This window comes from Fusarium sambucinum, chromosome III, assembly GCF_050947815.1.
Source record: "Fusarium sambucinum isolate potato_lamoka chromosome III, whole genome shotgun sequence".
In the NCBI taxonomy this organism is placed as follows: domain Eukaryota; kingdom Fungi; phylum Ascomycota; class Sordariomycetes; order Hypocreales; family Nectriaceae; genus Fusarium; species Fusarium sambucinum.
Window position 1 is genome coordinate 5,361,222 of NC_139292.1, and position 16,249 is coordinate 5,377,470.

General features: G+C 49.2%; 9 protein-coding genes across 9 annotated transcripts; 6 read left to right on the forward strand and 3 right to left on the reverse strand.

The window, feature by feature from the left end:
- Nucleotides 1-455: 455 nt before the first annotated feature.
- FSST1_011973 (T-complex protein 1 subunit zeta) lies at nt 456-2,368 on the forward strand (the record flags this gene model as incomplete). Its single annotated transcript, XM_083235156.1, has 6 exons — nt 456-497; nt 562-656; nt 711-732; nt 790-1,026; nt 1,074-2,073; nt 2,124-2,368. The coding sequence occupies 6 exons, from the start codon at nt 456-458 to the stop codon at nt 2,366-2,368; spliced, it is 1,641 nt and encodes a 546-aa protein (XP_083081669.1).
- A 252-nt stretch (nt 2,369-2,620) lies between these two features.
- On the forward strand, nt 2,621-3,890 carry FSST1_011974 (small subunit rRNA maturation protein TSR4; the record flags this gene model as incomplete). The annotated part of the gene is made up of 2 exons (XM_083235157.1): nt 2,621-2,737; nt 2,796-3,890. The coding sequence occupies 2 exons, from the start codon at nt 2,621-2,623 to the stop codon at nt 3,888-3,890; spliced, it is 1,212 nt and encodes a 403-aa protein (XP_083081670.1).
- A 317-nt stretch (nt 3,891-4,207) lies between these two features.
- On the reverse strand, nt 4,208-5,110 carry FSST1_011975 (armadillo-type protein; the record flags this gene model as incomplete). Its single annotated transcript, XM_083235159.1, has 2 exons — nt 4,208-4,739; nt 4,947-5,110. The coding sequence occupies 2 exons, from the start codon at nt 5,108-5,110 to the stop codon at nt 4,208-4,210; spliced, it is 696 nt and encodes a 231-aa protein (XP_083081671.1).
- A 368-nt stretch (nt 5,111-5,478) lies between these two features.
- Nucleotides 5,479-8,219, forward strand: FSST1_011976 (ATP-dependent DNA ligase; the record flags this gene model as incomplete). The annotated part of the gene is made up of 3 exons (XM_083235160.1): nt 5,479-6,141; nt 6,187-6,549; nt 6,600-8,219. The coding sequence occupies 3 exons, from the start codon at nt 5,479-5,481 to the stop codon at nt 8,217-8,219; spliced, it is 2,646 nt and encodes an 881-aa protein (XP_083081672.1).
- Nucleotides 8,220-9,178: 959 nt separating this feature from the next.
- FSST1_011977 (adaptin N terminal region-domain-containing protein) lies at nt 9,179-11,666 on the forward strand (the record flags this gene model as incomplete). Its single annotated transcript, XM_083235161.1, has 5 exons — nt 9,179-9,408; nt 9,508-10,145; nt 10,193-10,761; nt 10,812-10,988; nt 11,040-11,666. The coding sequence occupies 5 exons, from the start codon at nt 9,179-9,181 to the stop codon at nt 11,664-11,666; spliced, it is 2,241 nt and encodes a 746-aa protein (XP_083081673.1).
- A 371-nt stretch (nt 11,667-12,037) lies between these two features.
- On the reverse strand, nt 12,038-12,413 carry FSST1_011978 (bola protein; the record flags this gene model as incomplete). Its single annotated transcript, XM_083235162.1, has 2 exons — nt 12,038-12,234; nt 12,326-12,413. 2 exons carry the CDS (start codon nt 12,411-12,413, stop codon nt 12,038-12,040), a joined length of 285 nt encoding a protein of 94 aa, XP_083081674.1.
- Nucleotides 12,414-13,005: 592 nt separating this feature from the next.
- Nucleotides 13,006-13,970, forward strand: FSST1_011979 (GTP cyclohydrolase 1 type 2/Nif3; the record flags this gene model as incomplete). Its single annotated transcript, XM_083235163.1, has 2 exons — nt 13,006-13,255; nt 13,315-13,970. The coding sequence occupies 2 exons, from the start codon at nt 13,006-13,008 to the stop codon at nt 13,968-13,970; spliced, it is 906 nt and encodes a 301-aa protein (XP_083081675.1).
- A 144-nt stretch (nt 13,971-14,114) lies between these two features.
- Nucleotides 14,115-15,045, reverse strand: FSST1_011980 (Vps51/Vps67-domain-containing protein; the record flags this gene model as incomplete). Its single annotated transcript, XM_083235164.1, has 2 exons — nt 14,115-14,564; nt 14,617-15,045. The coding sequence occupies 2 exons, from the start codon at nt 15,043-15,045 to the stop codon at nt 14,115-14,117; spliced, it is 879 nt and encodes a 292-aa protein (XP_083081676.1).
- Nucleotides 15,046-15,358: 313 nt separating this feature from the next.
- FSST1_011981 (OB fold domain-containing protein) lies at nt 15,359-16,096 on the forward strand (the record flags this gene model as incomplete). The annotated part of the gene is made up of 1 exon (XM_083235165.1): nt 15,359-16,096. One exon carries the CDS (start codon nt 15,359-15,361, stop codon nt 16,094-16,096), a length of 738 nt encoding a protein of 245 aa, XP_083081677.1.
- Nucleotides 16,097-16,249: the final 153 nt, after the last annotated feature.

Below are 16,249 nucleotides of genomic sequence, written 5' to 3' on the forward strand. Positions count from 1 at the left end.
CTGGTGTAGTTGATCTACTTTGGTAGACATAAAGTAAATACATAAGAACTAAATACAGGAGGATAAAGTGCTTGCATGAATACTATGATTTTTGATGAAAGCACTAATCGCCGTCTTTGCTCAGGGTTGAGGAATTATATACAGCTCAGACAGCATCTAGATAAATGTAGGTAGGCCCAGCTCGTTGACGTTAGTGATTGGACTCTCACCGAGCCCCTCTATAAATTCACCTCGTACACCGACTGGTTGACCCACACCGCCTTCACCCCTTGGAGGGCATGAGGGGCAGAAAAAATGTCCCAGCCTAGCCTGTCCGCTATTGCCTGTTGACCAGCTGGTGCAAGCTTGTGCGATTACGAAATCGCGAAACCTTCAACACCAGCACCGCTTCTTCATAGCCTCGATTTTCTCGATCTCGAATATAGCCACCGTGCCAACAGCAGAGATCTATAATCATGTCGGCTGCACAACTTCTCAACCCAAAGGCCGAGTCCCGAGTACGTCGAAATAATACCCCCCACAGACAAGTGGCCTTGCAGCCTGCTAACCCCGTTGTCGCAGAGGAGGGGCGAAGCTCTTAAGGTCAATATCAGTGCTGGTGAAGGTCTACAGGATGTCCTCAAGTCCAACTTGGGCCCTCGAGGCACCATTAAGATGTATGTCCCTTTCTCAGGCTTGAACGGTTTCGCTCAAAACTAACTATTTATCAGGCTTGTTGACGGTGCGGGTCAGGTACGGTTACCTATCAAAATGCCCCTCGACGACCCCTAAACTGACCGATACCCTCAGATCAAGTTGACCAAGGATGGAAACGTTCTACTCCGTGAGATGCAAATACAGAACCCTACCGCCGTTATGATTGCCCGAGCAGCGACTGCCCAGGACGATATCTGCGGTGACGGAACTACCTCAGTGGTTATGCTGGTCGGCGAGCTTCTTAAGCAAGCAGACCGTTACATCTCGGAGGGATTGCATCCTCGAATCATCACTGATGGTTTTGAGGTTGCTAAGGTCGAGGCTCTTAAGGTGAATTTCTCGTCCCAATGCTTTGGTATTCCGACTAAACGTTGCAGTTCCTCGACTCTTTCAAGCTCGCTAAGGAGGTTGACCGAGAACTCCTCCTCAGTGTCGCCCGTACTTCGCTCACCACTAAGCTCAACGCCACCCTGGCCCAGAAGCTTACTCCCGATATTGTCGATGCCGTTCTTGCTATTTACCAGGAGCCCGCAAAGCCCGATCTACACATGGTTGAGATTATGAAGATGCAGCACCGAACAGCTGCCGATACTCGCTTGATCCGCGGGTTGGCCCTCGATCACGGTGCTCGTCACCCCGATATGCCTAAGCGACTCGAGAACTGTTACATCCTCACCCTGAACGTCAGCCTGGAGTATGAGAAGACCGAGATTAACTCTAGCTTCTTTTACTCCAGCGCCGAGCAGCGTGATAAGCTTGTTGAGAGTGAGCGTCGCTTCGTCGATGCCAAGCTCAAGAAGATTGTTGATCTCAAGAAAGAGCTCTGTGGTAACGATGGAACAAAGAACTTTGTCGTCATCAACCAGAAGGGTATTGACCCCCTTTCTCTTGACGTCCTTGCCAAGAACAACATTCTCGCTCTCCGACGAGCCAAGCGCAGAAACATGGAGCGACTTCAGCTTGTTTGTGGCGGTGTTGCCCAGAACAGTGTCGATGACTTGTCCGAGGAGGTTCTGGGTTACGCTGGTCTCGTCTACGAGCAGACTCTGGGAGAGGAGAAGTACACCTTCGTTGAGGAGGTCAAGGACCCCAAGTCAGTTACTCTTATGATCAAGGGTCCTAATGCCCACACTATTGCCCAGGTGACAGATGCCGTCCGAGATGGTCTTCGAAGTGTCTACAACATGATTGTCGACAAGTCTGTTGTTCCTGGAGCTGGTGCCTTCCAAGTTGCTTGTGCTTCTCACCTCAAGAGCGATGCCTTTGGCAAGACTGTCAAGGGTAAGGCTAAGTGGGGTGTTGAGGCTTTCGCTGATGCTCTTCTCATTATTCCCAAGACCCTGGCTGCCAACGCTGGCCTTGACATTCAGGATGCTCGTAAGTTCTTCTCTTCTAATCTAATAGATACAGTAGCTAACTCATAGTAGTCGCGGATCTCCAAGACGAGTACGCTGATGGCAACGTCGTTGGTCTTAACCTCGAAACCGGTGAGCCTATGGACCCCGAGCTGGAGGGTATCTTCGATTCTTACCGAGTTCTGCGAAATTGCATTGCCTCTAGCTCAAGCATCGCATCCAACCTGCTCCTATGTGACGAGTTGTTGAAGGCTCGACAGATGGGCAGAGCAGGTGGCCCTGGGCCTGGCATGGATGGACCTGATGATCACATGTAGGAGATACCACGTTAAAATGAGGCTAGACAAAAGACTCTGGGACGTAATAGACAATATTACGATTTCGCATTACGATTTAAAAATACTTGTGATACATTAATAATATACGAACCCGTATCAATGTTAGGTAGGTAGTTGTAGTTGGGCTCTGATAGTGACGCTAAGCCCCGCATTGTCCGCGTCTTTGAAAGAGAAAAAAAATATTTACCCCACCATCATCACCCAGCAATCAACCCCATCAATATCAGCAATATGACTTCCTACGATTCTGATTCTTCCGATGGCGAGTTCGAGGAGACCAATGTCCTTCTCGGATATGCTTCTAAAGAAGCAGACGAAGACATTGTTAGCAAACTCGGGGGTCGCCCTGTAAGTTCTTGATCTGTCCCGCACTTGACAAACTCATGGTTGCTAACAATGGAGCCAGGACTGGTTAGATAACAGTGCTCCCAGCGCAGCCTACGCACGATGCAAAGTCTGCAAGGACTTCATGGCATTGATACTTCAACTCAACGGCGAACTTCCCGAGCGATTCCCTGAGCATGAGCGACGACTTTTTGTCTTTGCGTGCAGGCGACAGACCTGTCGGCGCAAAGAGGGCAGCATTCGTGCACTAAGAAGTGTACGAGTATGGAAGGAGGATAAACCCAAGGAGGAGAAGAAGGTCGAGGAAGAGAAGCCAAAGAATGACGGACCTGGACTGGGCGACACATTGTTTGGTTCAAAGGGCTTGGGAAATGCTTCTAGCGCAAACCCCTTCTCCAGTAATGCCAACCCTTTCAGCAACTCCAGCAACCCCTTCAGCTCTGGATCTGCCAACCCCTTCTCTTCTTCCAACTCACAACCTGAGCCGTCCAAGCCTGCTTCTCCGGGGCCAGCCGAATCTGCCCCTCCTAAGCCAGAAGGTGCCTCACTCACAAAAAGCTTTGCAGAATCTCTTAACATCAAAGATACCCCGGTGACACCACATTCACCCTCTGAGCCCTGGCCTGCGGAGGAGGCTCAGGCACAACCTTACCCTACTCTGTATCTCGCTGATGCCGACTTTGAGACTCTGGATTCCACAACCACGAATGTTCCTGCCAATGCCCGTATGGAAGCCGCTGACGCTGCGGAGCCTTCGATAATCGACCGTGAAGCTTTCGAGTCGTCTATGGATGCCGCATTTCAGAAGTTCGCCGACCGTCTAGCGCAGAATCCTGACCAAGTTATTCGATATGAGTTTGCAGGCACTCCCCTGCTGTACTCAAAGAAGGACGCTGTTGGTGTGGCTATTAACAAGGGCGGTATTCCTCGATGCCCTAACTGCACAGCCAGAAGAGTGTTTGAGGTACAGTTGACGCCAAATGCCATTGCGGAGCTTGAGGCCGACGACCTGAGCCTGGAGGGCATGGAGTGGGGTACCATTATTGTTGGCGTGTGCGAAAAGGATTGCTCTCCTAGAGGAACACCAATTGGTCAGGTTGGATATGAGGAAGAATGGGCTGGCGTACAATGGGAAGAACTGTCAAAGGGCAACTAGACAATTTTGGGCACATTGGATAAAGAATATAGCGGGACATCAAAAGTACTGTAAAAACAGCCATCACATAATTTCGTGGTACACGTGAGCCAAATACGATGTATCAACAAATCGCAAAGTTCTATGCATCTCTAGATCCTTGGATTGCTCTGGAATGACATGTCCGATTAAACGCCTAGATTTTTGTAATGCCCCGCCATGCTACCATGCGAGCCCTTCCTAACCTTTCCACATCATGGGTCGTCGTGTCCGAATCCCATCGTATGGGGGGAAGTGCGCAAGAAATCCCTTTTGATCCGCTAAAACTATGAAAAAGCCTAAACAGTGTCCTCCCATGACCGTCGGAGCACCCTGGAGAACTGCTCGACGTTGACGTCCTCACGGATCTCAGCCTTCTTGGCTTCGTTGTCGGGGTTTGAGGGAACCTTGACGTTGCCTTCGGCATCGACAGTCCAGCCGCAAACCTCAGTAACAAACTTCTTAGTAGCGTCCTCGTTGAGGCCGAGCCATGACTCGAGGTGGCCGATCTGGATCTCACGGAAAGCCTGTGAAACAAGGAGGGCGATGCGGTGACGGACAACCTCCTCGAAGTCGGGAATGTCGGCAATCAAATCGGCAACCATGTCGTCGTCGAGGTCAGCCCAGAAGCGGGAGTACTGAGCACCCTCAAGTTGACCATTGAGGGATCGGAGCTTGGTGATGGCTTCGCCGAGGTCGCCAGTGACAGCAGAGGAGGGGTTGATGAGATGAAGAGCGAGAGAGAACTGCGCGGAAGGGAACTGGGTCATGGTCTTGACCAGGACGTTGGTGATGACTTCATCCTTGATGCGGTCAGGGTTGAGCTGGTACCTGGAAGGGGGTTAGTCCCGAGCTGAGAAGGTGAAAACAAAGTCAATCAGGATATTGGGCATTTCAGGCACACTAATAGTTGACTTCAGGTGCGGCCAAGTTGAGAACAACCCGCCGACACTAGTCAGGTAATAGGAAACGTTGACAAACGGTCATCATACAAAGCCCAGATTATAAAAAACAGTGACAAAAAAGCAGTACACTCACAGCTTCAATAGTGTTCGGTTGGCATTGCAGTCAGTGAACTTCTGCTCGCATTGGTCCTGGAGGTAGGTCTCGAGAGCGCCGACAGCCTCGGGGTTATATCGCTCAAGTCCGTTGATGATGGACGAGATCTCCTGAGGTCTCTCCGGCGGGTCTTCTCCGTTCATGGTGGCGGTATATAGGAGAGGGGTCGTTATGAGGGGGATGTCGGGGGGAGGTTCGCGATGGTGGGGCAGAGCAAAGATTTCGACGTTGTGTGAGATGAATCGTTTGTGCTGTGCTGTGCGTACAAAAAAGGTTTAGCGTCGAGTAGCGGGCTGGTTCCTGATACTCGATTGAGAGCTGTATCGTCACGTGGCTTCGCGCCAAACGTCGTCATTGAAGCGCCGCGTATTGGATCGACAAGTCATAATGGACGTGAATATGCTTTTTTACTGTTTAACAACTGCTGATTGACAGTCGATATCCGCTATTTTGACCAATAAATCTCAAATTTAATGGATAAAAAACATAAACAATACAGCTTGTTTCCGTCATGCCCAGTCCAATCAAGAAACGGAAGCTCAATAACGGCACCAAATCAACAGCACCGGCTAGAGGTCTTGAGTATTTCTTTTCAAAGCAAAAACAAAATGGAGCAGAATCTAGCAAGAAGCCGAAGCTAGAAGAAGATAATGGCGCATCAAGTGATGTACCGGCGGAAATGACCGATGAGGAATTGGCTAGGAAGCTCCAGGCTGAATGGAATCAAGAGGTTGCCAATACTCCGCACGCCGCGCTCCAGGAACAAACTCTACAACTTCCGAATAAGCACAATGTGTCAATATCCCGAGATGAAAGCCCAAGTCCAACATCGACCAAATCTAAACCATCCGTTTCTCTCCCAACGGCTTTGAACAAGCCCAGTACGGACAACAAGGCAAAGCCCACACTTGGCCTTCAAGCTGCGGGTATGACTGAGGATACAACAACGACTTCAATACCTTTCGACGAGTCGCCTCTGACGTTCGACCCAGCCGAATATGTGGATCAATTGAAGGAACATTGGGCCTCTGAAGGAGGCAATGCATCATATGCATTGCTCACTCGCTGCTTCATTCTTATCAACGGTACCACAAGTCGAATCAAAATCGTAGACACACTTGTGAACTGTTTAAGAGTTCTTATCGATGGTGACCCGGCAAGTCTCTTACCAGCAGTATGTCCCTGTCTGTCGTTCACTCTGCTTTTCTGACTTGAATAGGTCTGGTTAGCAACCAATGCCATCTCGCCTCCCTATGTCTCAATGGAACTGGGGTTGGGTGGTTCAGCGATATCCAAAGCGTTGCGGAACGCCTGCGGGCTTGATAACCGGGCTCTGAAAGCTATTTATGACAAATACGGTGATGCTGGAGATGTAGCCTTCGAGGTCAAGAAGAAACAAAGCTTCACACTCAGGAAACCAAAGCCCCTAACAATCAAGTCTGTTTACGAGTCTTTGGTAAAGATTGCCAGTAGTCAAGGACAGGGCAGTGCAGATACCAAGCAAAGAATAGTCGACCGTCTTCTTCAAGACGCTCGTGGTGGAGAGGAGAGCAGATTTGTTGTGCGAACTCTTTGTCAACATGTAAGCGGAGCTATCGCTGCAGTAACCGGCCATTGTCTAACATAAAGCAGCTTCGTATCGGTGCTGTCAAGACAACAATGCTGATCGCGTTATCACGAGCCTTCTTACTCTCGCGTCCAACAGGGTCCGATTTTCCTCTCAAGTCGGTGACCGATCTAGCCAAACTCAAGAAAGAAGATCTGGCCGAAGTTTGGGGTCGGGCTGAGGAAATAGTCAAGGCTTGCTTTGCAAGACGTCCAAACTATAACGATCTTGTCCCGGTACTTCTTGAGATTGGTATTTCTGAGGAACTACTAATACGATGTGGCCTTGCTCTCCATATTCCTCTACGTCCAATGCTTGGGAGCATTACGAGGGACCTATCTGAGATGCTCACAAAACTACAGGGAAGAGACTTTGCCTGCGAATTCAAATACGATGGCCAGAGAGCCCAAATACACTGTGACGAGAATGGAAAAGTCAGCATCTTCTCTCGGCATTTGGAAGTCATGACAGATAAATATCCTGACTTGGTCGAGTTGATTCCGAAGATACGCGGAGAGGGTGTTGACAGTTTCATCATGGAAGGTGAAGTTGTGGCCGTTGATCGCGAAACCGGAGAACTCAAAAATTTCCAGACACTCACAAATCGAGCGAGGAAAGATGTTGACATCGGAGCTATTACGGTGGATGTCTGCATGTTCTCGTTCGATTTGATGTACCTAAACGGACAGCCACTGCTAGATCGGCCGTTTCGAGAGAGACGGGAACTTCTACGATCGCTATTCAAGGAGATACCACACCATTTTACCTGGGTCAAGAGCCTTGATGCTACGTCAGCAGATTCGGAGTCTGTTCTCGAATTCTTCAAAGCTGCCACAGATCTCAAGTGCGAAGGGATCATGGTGAAGATCCTTGACAATTTACCTTCAGTGCCGTATTTAGGAGACGGAGAAGAAGAGGGGCCAGAAGCATCTGACAGAACATTGACACCAAGATCAAAGTCGAAAGGAAAACGGAAGTCGAAGGGCAAAAAAGATGAAAATGGAGAGAAAGTGAAAACAAGACGCAAACCCTTACTGGCGACGTATGAGCCAGATAAGCGACTTGACTCCTGGCTCAAGGTCAAGAAAGACTACAACTCAAGTTTTGACACACTTGATCTCATACCTGTCGCTGCCTGGCACGGACAGGGACGCAAGGCGAAATGGTGGTCGCCTGTGCTTATGGCTTGTCGCAATGAGGAGACAGGATCTTTGGAAGCTGTGTGTAAGTGCATGTCTGGGTTCACGGATAGCTTCTACAAGGCCAACCGGCAATTCTATGACGATGGCGAAGAGAGTGGCGAGCCCAAAAATACGAGAGGTACTCAGCCCAGTTTTGTGGAATATTCGGGTCCAAGACCCGATATCTGGTTCGAACCACAGGAAGTGTGGGAAATGGCGTTTGCGGATATCACGTTGAGTCCAACCTACACTGCTGCGATCGGGCTTGTGAGTGAAGAGAGAGGGTTGAGTTTGAGGTTCCCAAGATTTATGAAGAAAAGAGAGGATAAGAGTCTTGAAGAGGCCAGCACAAACGATTTTTTGGCTGGTCTTTGGCACAAGCAAGAAGCCAAGGCTGCTTCGAAGAAAGAGAACAGCGACGGGGTAAGGGCACAAGGAGAAGACGTAGAAGAAGCCGATGATTAGAGCTAGGCTATCTGCTCAGGTATTCCGGTCAATATAAACAATGACGCCTCGCTCCAAGTGTACGAAAGAAGTTAACATGTATTCATCATTTCCCAGCGTTCAATTTTTGAGCAATGAGACTAAAAACGGCGATTGATCCCATAAAGAGAACAGCGTTGTAAAACTAGGTACCCTCCGTTAGAAAACACACTAGGCTCGTTTACCAGATAAACGTACCGCTTTCCTGGACACGTCTCGCTCCTCATCGTCTGTACGTGACTCGATAAAGAGTCGACGTAGGTTTGGCAATGCCTATCTCTCGTTAGATTTTGTGCAAGGGCAACTAACACAACTTTTTCACCATTTTGGATTGGATTTGAGTAGAAAATCTTCGTTCAAAACTCTAGGAAACGATGTTTTTTTCTTACTATCAAATAGACCAACACATTCGTGTAAGGTGATTCGGTAGTTGACTTGTGATGATGTATCTAGACGTTCTATGATAAGAAGAAGGTGACTAAGCTGGGCAAAAAATAAATTGTTAACCATTGAAGCCACGCTACCGCAAACGGTAATCAGGCGGAAGTTTAGAGTTAGGGGGCAGTCAGCTTTATGGAAGCTGACAGGGCCACTGTAGTGTGCCCCCCTTTAGTGGCTCATACTCGCAACTCAGTGGAGGTGGCCTGGACCTATCTTCGTGGCCTTGGCATCCTTGGTAACAGTTACGTCTGCCTTAATCAATCTCAGATCGATCAACTCCTTTCCGATCTAATAACATCGACGACGTCGCGCATCTTTGACGCATCCTCCGATACGCAGAACATTCGGCGGATGCAGGTTTCCACACAGGAGGAAACGTAATTTCTACCTGGCCTAACCAATTCGACTTAGCTGTCACCGCCCGTCCGTCCTGGACATCAACGTAATCCCAACCTCTACACCTTCGAGCTTCGCCACGTACCCCTCCAAAACCCTCGACGATGGCGGTAAATCGTATCAAGGGTGCCTTTGCCGTGCCTCGAAAGGGTGAGACCTTTGAACTGCGCGCTGGTCTGGTCTCGCAGTATGCGTACGAGCGCAAGGAGTCGATCCAAAAGACCATCATGGCCATGACTCTGGGCAAAGATGTGTCGGCACTCTTCCCTGACGTGCTCAAGAATATTGCGACTGGCGATCTTGATCAGAAGAAGCTTGTATACCTCTACCTAATGTACGTAGTCGAGGTTAGAGAGCTGTCGAGTTGCCCCCCTAGCTCTACAGCTGTCTACGCAGCGTGCGGTGGGTTCAGAGAGCTGACATGAACATCCAGGAACTACGCCAAATCGCATCCCGATCTCTGCATTCTCGCCGTCAACACTTTCGTCCAAGATTCCGAAGATCCAAATCCCCTGATAAGAGCACTCGCGATCCGAACAATGGGGTGCATCAGAGTGGACAAAATGGTAGATTATATGGAGGAGCCCCTAAGAAAGACGCTACGAGACGAATCGCCATATGTGCGCAAGACGGCCGCCATTTGCGTCGCCAAATTGTTTGATCTCAACCCACAGATGTGTATTGAAAATGGTTTCTTGGAGGCTCTCCAGGAACTGATTGGCGACCCCAATCCCATGGTTGTCGCCAACTCAGTGACCGCTCTGTCTGAAATCACCGAGACCGCGCCTGAGACAAGGGCATTGATTGTTACTCCCGTGACGCTGAAGAAGTTGCTTATGGCTCTTAACGAGTGTACCGAATGGGGACGTGTTACTATTTTGACGACCCTGGCAGACTACTCTGCGTCAGACCAGAAGGAGTCTGAGCACATTTGTGAGCGTGTAGCACCTCAATTCCAGCATGTCAACCCTAGTGTGGTTCTTGCCGCCGTCAAGGTTGTTTTTATTCACATGAAGGCTCTGAACCCTGAGTCAGTGAGGTCATACCTCAAGAAGATGGCGCCTCCTCTTGGTTTGTATATCTCAGCACCATTCGAGCTCATGACTGACAGTAATTAGTTACCTTGGTCGCTTCGCAACCTGAGGTTCAATACGTTGCCTTGCGCAACATTGATCTCCTACTCCAAGCCAAGCCAGATATTCTCAGCAAGGAGATGCGCGTTTTCTTCTGTAAATACACTGACCCACCATACGTCAAGCTACAAAAGCTGGAAATTATGGTCAGGATAGCGAATGAGCACAACTACGAGCAACTTCTCGCTGAGTTGAAGGAGTACGCCCTGGAAGTGGATATGGATTTCGTCCGAAGAGCTGTCAAGGCTATTGGCCAGGTGGCCATCAAGATCGAGAACGCTGCTGAGAAGTGTGTTGCGGCTCTTGAGGACCTCATCTCTACAAAGGTCAACTACGTTGTTCAGGAGGTAATTGTGGTCATCAAGGATATTCTCCGAAAATACCCTGGCTATGAAGGTGTTATCCCTACGCTCTGCAAGCACATTGATGAGTTGGACGAGCCTACCGCCCGTGGATCTCTTATCTGGATCGTTGGCGAATACGCTGAGAAGATCAACAATGCAGATGAGATCTTGGAGAGCTTTGTCGAGTCTTTCATGGAAGAGTTCACACAGGTGAGTGGTATACTACCTCCACCAAGTCTCCTACTAACAGAACCTCATAGACACAATTGCAAATATTGACAGCTGTGGTGAAGCTATTCTTGAAAAAGCCTGGCAGTAGCCAAAATCTGGTTCAAAAGGTTCTTCAGGCGGCTACAGCGGAGAACGATAACCCCGATATCCGCGATAGGGCATATGTGTACTGGCGTCTTCTTTCCTCGGATCCCGAAGTTGCCAAGGTAAGGGAGCATAGAATATGACTATGAACAATTACTAACGCCGTTTGTCAGAACATTGTCCTATCCCAAAAGCCTACCATCACAACTACGATGACAAGTCTTCCACCCGCTCTCTTGGAGCAGCTCCTTACCGAACTTTCTACTCTTGCTTCAGTCTACCACAAGCCTCCGGAGTCATTCGTTGGCAAGGGTCGCTTTGGTGCCGATGAGATCCAGCGAGCTGCTATCCAGGAGCAGCGACAAAACGCTGCCGAAAACCCTATCGCCGCTTCAGTGGCCACTGCTTCATCCAACGGGTCTGGCGGTGCTGCACAGAACAATATTGAGAACCTGCTCGACATTGATTTCGATGGGGCCGCGCCTGCTTCTCATGAGCAGAACAGTGCTTCCGCAACCCCTGACAGAGTGGCCAGCCCATCTGCCGGTGCACCCTCAGGGGCTATGGCCGACATGATGAGCATGTTCGATGCGCCGGCGCAACCTTCAGGCACAGGGGCTTCTTCAGCTGCAGGACCCAGCAACAACATGAATGACTTGATGAATGGATTTGAGGGCTTGAATTTTGGTGGTGCATCAACGAGCGAGCCGCTACCAGCAGCGATGCAGCTGCAGCAGGCTCAGGGAGGTGCACCTCAGCAGCCCAAGAAGGACAGTGACGACTTGCTGGGTCTGTTGTAGAAGTGTACATGTAGATGATTTTGAAGCTAAGAGATGCCTGTTGGTTTACAAAGGAGTATGAGTAACGAGACGTCTTGACGGAAGATATGATGTTAGCGTAAAAGATGAAATGACCACCTCGGCCGAACCATCTTGTTATCTCTTCGGCGGCTTGTCAATAAAGGTATCCTAATTATAAAGTTGATTTCTTGATATTTTGTTTCCTCGTAATGTATCGCGGCATCAAATGGCTCTGATACGGATATCTCGTCATCTAAATCCTTTCATCGCATTCCTGTTCTTCCATCCCTTGTGTCTGTCGCATGCCCGTCTTAACGCAAAAACTCCATATTGTATGATTCTAGTATTTTGAAGAAGAAGAAGGAGAAAGCTTATGCCTGCGCTGGCGCATCGGTTGTTTCCTTGGTCTTTGCGTACTCTTCAGGTGTCTGGCACTTGGCGGTCCAAGCGTGGATGATGGCGATTTCTTCCTTGAGGGCAGCGTTGACGAGACGATGGCGCTTGAGAGAGTTGAGACCCTGAAATTGGGAAGACACGATGAGTGAGTTGAAAGCTTGACCACAGCCGCCTGCGACAATTGCGTATGTTAGCCCTCAGGTTCTACGCCGTGATCGGCTTGGAGGGGTTCGCGGGGTAGAGAGACGAGGGGAGATACTGACCAGACATGTCTGTGACTTCAACGTGTGTGGCTTCGAGACGCTGCTTGATAGCCTCACGCAGAGACTCATCTGTGATTTGCGACGACATTGTTTCTAGATGAGAATGCAGGAGAGTTGGAGGGTATGAATGAGTGAGTTCAAGAGAGGAGGGCGTTGAGATTCTGGTTGATTGATTGATTAGATATCATCGTGGGGTAGTGGCTGTACAGTGTGAGACAGTCCGACTCAGGCGGGTAGATAGAGGTTCCAGGCGTTTCAAATCACAGTCCGAGGGGGATTTGCACACGGTATGAGCTCATTGGACCCTTTCTTCGTTTCTTCTTTTGGCTTCAAGCTCCAACAGCTTCTGGCTTCATCTTTTATCCCAGACTATCCAACGCATATAATTGGTGAGTGAGTCCCAGCCATCTGCCAATTGATCATCATGAATCCATAAGAGGACCATATAACTAACATCAATTCTCCCATTGGTAGCTGCACATATCACACGTGTTTGAACCACAGTTGCTATGAGAGGCTCTGTTCTTAGATTGAACAGACAACTTATACGCAGCTCACCTCGGTTACTCTTCACATCTGTCACAAGATATCCCATTTCGCATAACGGATCAAGCAGACTTTGCTCCTCCTGTCACTCTCCAAGCAACCCAATTCCATCCCTTCAAACACACTCAGCCAAAATGAGCGGCAGTGGAGCTTGGGGTGCCTGGCAGGTTGAGACTTCGTCCTTCACCAAGGCTGTTGTTTCATCTATGCAAAAGCTGTACCCGGAAGAGATTGCAGACAGAAGTTGGGATAACGTTGGACTGCTGGTTGGAAACTCGGAAGAAGACACCAAGCAGAAGAAGCGAGTTTTGGTTACCAATGACTTGACTTATCAAGTTGCTATGGACGCAATTGAGCAAGATGTCAGCGTCATTGTCAGCTACCGTGAGTCTCATATGTCTTTAAAATCCGATATGTAACCAATCCCACTGACATATCATCAGATCCCTTCATCTTTGGTGGCCTCAAGTCTATCACCAACCATGACCCTCAGCAAGCCACCCTTCTGAAGCTGACCAAGGCTGGTATTGCTGTCTATTGCCCCCACACCGCCGTTGATGCTGCTCCTGAGGGTCTCAACACGTGGCTCGCCGATATTGTATCCGGTCCTCACGAGAGCAAACGCTCTGTTGCGATTCCTGCCACCAATCCACCTTCCAGTCACTCTGGTGCAGGCTACGGCGCAATTGGTCGCTTTGACAGCTCCGTTTCTCTTTCTGACATCATCCTTCGTCTTGCTGACAAGCTCGGCGGCCTCAGGCATGTCATGGTAGCAAGTCCTGTGGGTGCTGACATCAAGACCACCAAGGTCAGCAGCTTCGGCGTCTGCGCTGGCAGCGGTTATGATGTCCTCAAGAAGGCCGACGTTGACCTGATTGTGACTGGCGAGACGAGTCACCACTCAGCCCTGAGAGCCATCCAGCAGGGTCGCACGTTGGTGCAGGTCTTCCATAGCAATTCTGAGCGTGGATACCTTCAGGAGGTGCTCAGACCCAAATTGGAGGCTGCTATCCGAGAAACGGTTCCCGAGGTGGAGGTTGTAACCAGCAAGGTAGACAAGGATCCGTTTACTATTCTGGATGTAAATGATCTAAAATAGATTCTGTATTTCAGAAATAGTCGTGTAGTTATAGAGGGCAAATAGGAGTTGGGGTGAGAAAATCGAATCCAAATGTATTGTCGTTAAGCGCTAGAGCAACAAAAGTCTATTGAAAATCATGGGTATATCATCACCTGCCGTGTACTACCTTCCATCTTTTGATGCTCGACTATCTCTTGATAGTCTCTCGTCCCTCGATATCCTTGGACTCGAAGCACTACTCTTGGCATCGGCCTGCCTCAATGCCTCGTCGCCCTCTTCGATGCACTCTTCAACATCGTTACCACCAATACCCTTTTCTTTCCAAGATTCCAACATTTTCCGAGGCAATATCCATTCTTTGCGCGCTTGCGCGATCTTACCTTCTCCGGCCAGTGTACGTAGTCGTTCAGGGACTGCTAGGAGTTGGATCGCCAATTCTCTTGTCCGCTGTTGTCTGGCCATAGTCTCTCGCTTTTTGCCTTGTTCGGAATCTGGCGCAGGGACTGTTTCACGGACCGCATCTCGGATGGAGGATGCTTGACTATAGATCTGTGCGATAGCTGGGTCGAGGGTCGAGGCCATGGGATTTAAAGGGTCCATGTTTGCTCTCATCTAGTAATGGGTAAGCATCTCATTACGCAGTGAATAAACCGTGGCAATGTACCTTGCGGATCGTCTCAGTGGCTGTAATCAGCTTACTGTAGTTATCGTATACCAAGGCCTTCTTCTCCGCATCCAATGCGCGCACTTCTCCTACTACACGTGTATACAGCTTCATGAGCTCTTCCAGACTACTCTTTGTGATGACTTTGGTGACATATTCATCGGCATCAAAATCATGGGCATCGATTTCCGTAGCAGGGACTTCAGAATCGGGTATCTCGATGCGTGGAGCTGCGGCGCGAAGGTTGTAATACTCTCTTAGAGCTGCGCGGTTGGACGAAGTCTTGCGTTGAGGGGGGCCAGGAGGATTTGTAGGCCCCTGTGTAAGGACGGGAGAAGCGACAGCGGAACGAGAGGTTTCAAAGGATGGGCGATTGGAGTTTGTCGGAGTACGCCGGGGAGGCTCACGAGGAGAGGCTATAGTCGACATGACAAAGGTATATCTGAGGGGTAGAAGAAGAGAAAGATAAGTAAGACGACAGGTTGGTTGCACTAAGTGACAGTTTGAGGTTGACAAGGCTGACCCGAGCTGAACAAGACACGGTGGAAGACGGCCATTAGTGGTCAAAAGTATGTGATACAGGGGCACACGACACTAAATTTAGGGGACGGTCCACTTTCAGCCGCTGAAACGTCATTACAACCACAAGGCTATGAAGATGAAGATGTAATGGAACTCTTTATCTGGTAATTATTTCTCAACACCAAAAGAGCAACAATACAATGATACAGCAATAACAAAAATGGATCCTATCAATCAACTCAAAGCCTCTATACTGGCTCAGAATCTCCCTCATCCATCAACAAACTTTCTCAACTCGCTCATAAATGCACGCTCTCCTCCACCACCCATGCCTTCACTCGTAGCCACGGCCAAAGCTAGGCTATTAGCAGCAGATCTGACCAGCAGCGCAATCGTAAACACAAGCGCTATTCAATCTTTTCCTCCGGATGCTGAATCGACGGAATCCCGCGAGAAGCGGCTCCCAAAGCCTGTTCACGTTCAAGTTCTCGACATCGAGAATCTCACACTGAGTCGGTGGGAGCAAGTTGAAGAGATGGAAGCTGTGGCGAGAGGCGAGACCACGCGTGGTAGAGAGGTCATCCGTGTCACGGCAGAGGATGACGATGAGAACAACGAAAGCCAGACCCAAAGGCCCGGAGGAGCTCGCAATACGGCAGGTCCTAAACCCGCAGGCAAGAATGCGACACACAGACTTGTGCTTCAGGACTGCAATGGAACAAAGATATATGCAATGGAACTACGACGCCATGATAGTATCGGGGTTGGCAAGACGCAAATTGGTGAAAAGATATTGCTCAAGGCTGGCACTGTGATTGCGCGAGGTATGGTTTTATTGGAGCCAGATAAGTGCATTATGCTTGGTGGTAAAATTGAGCCATGGCAAAAAGCGTGGGTGGATGGGAGATTGACGAGGTTAAAGGAGGAGATACAGCAGAATGAAAGGCAAAGACCGTGAGAAAGATGTGTATGACTTATACATGATACCCCTTTTATAAAATGGCTAGTTCATACATGATTGACGTTCACTCCATCCATGACAAAACTTCGCCAAGACATGTGGTTATTCTATATTCTGATTCATTTTCCCCAACGCTTATTCCGCTATGTC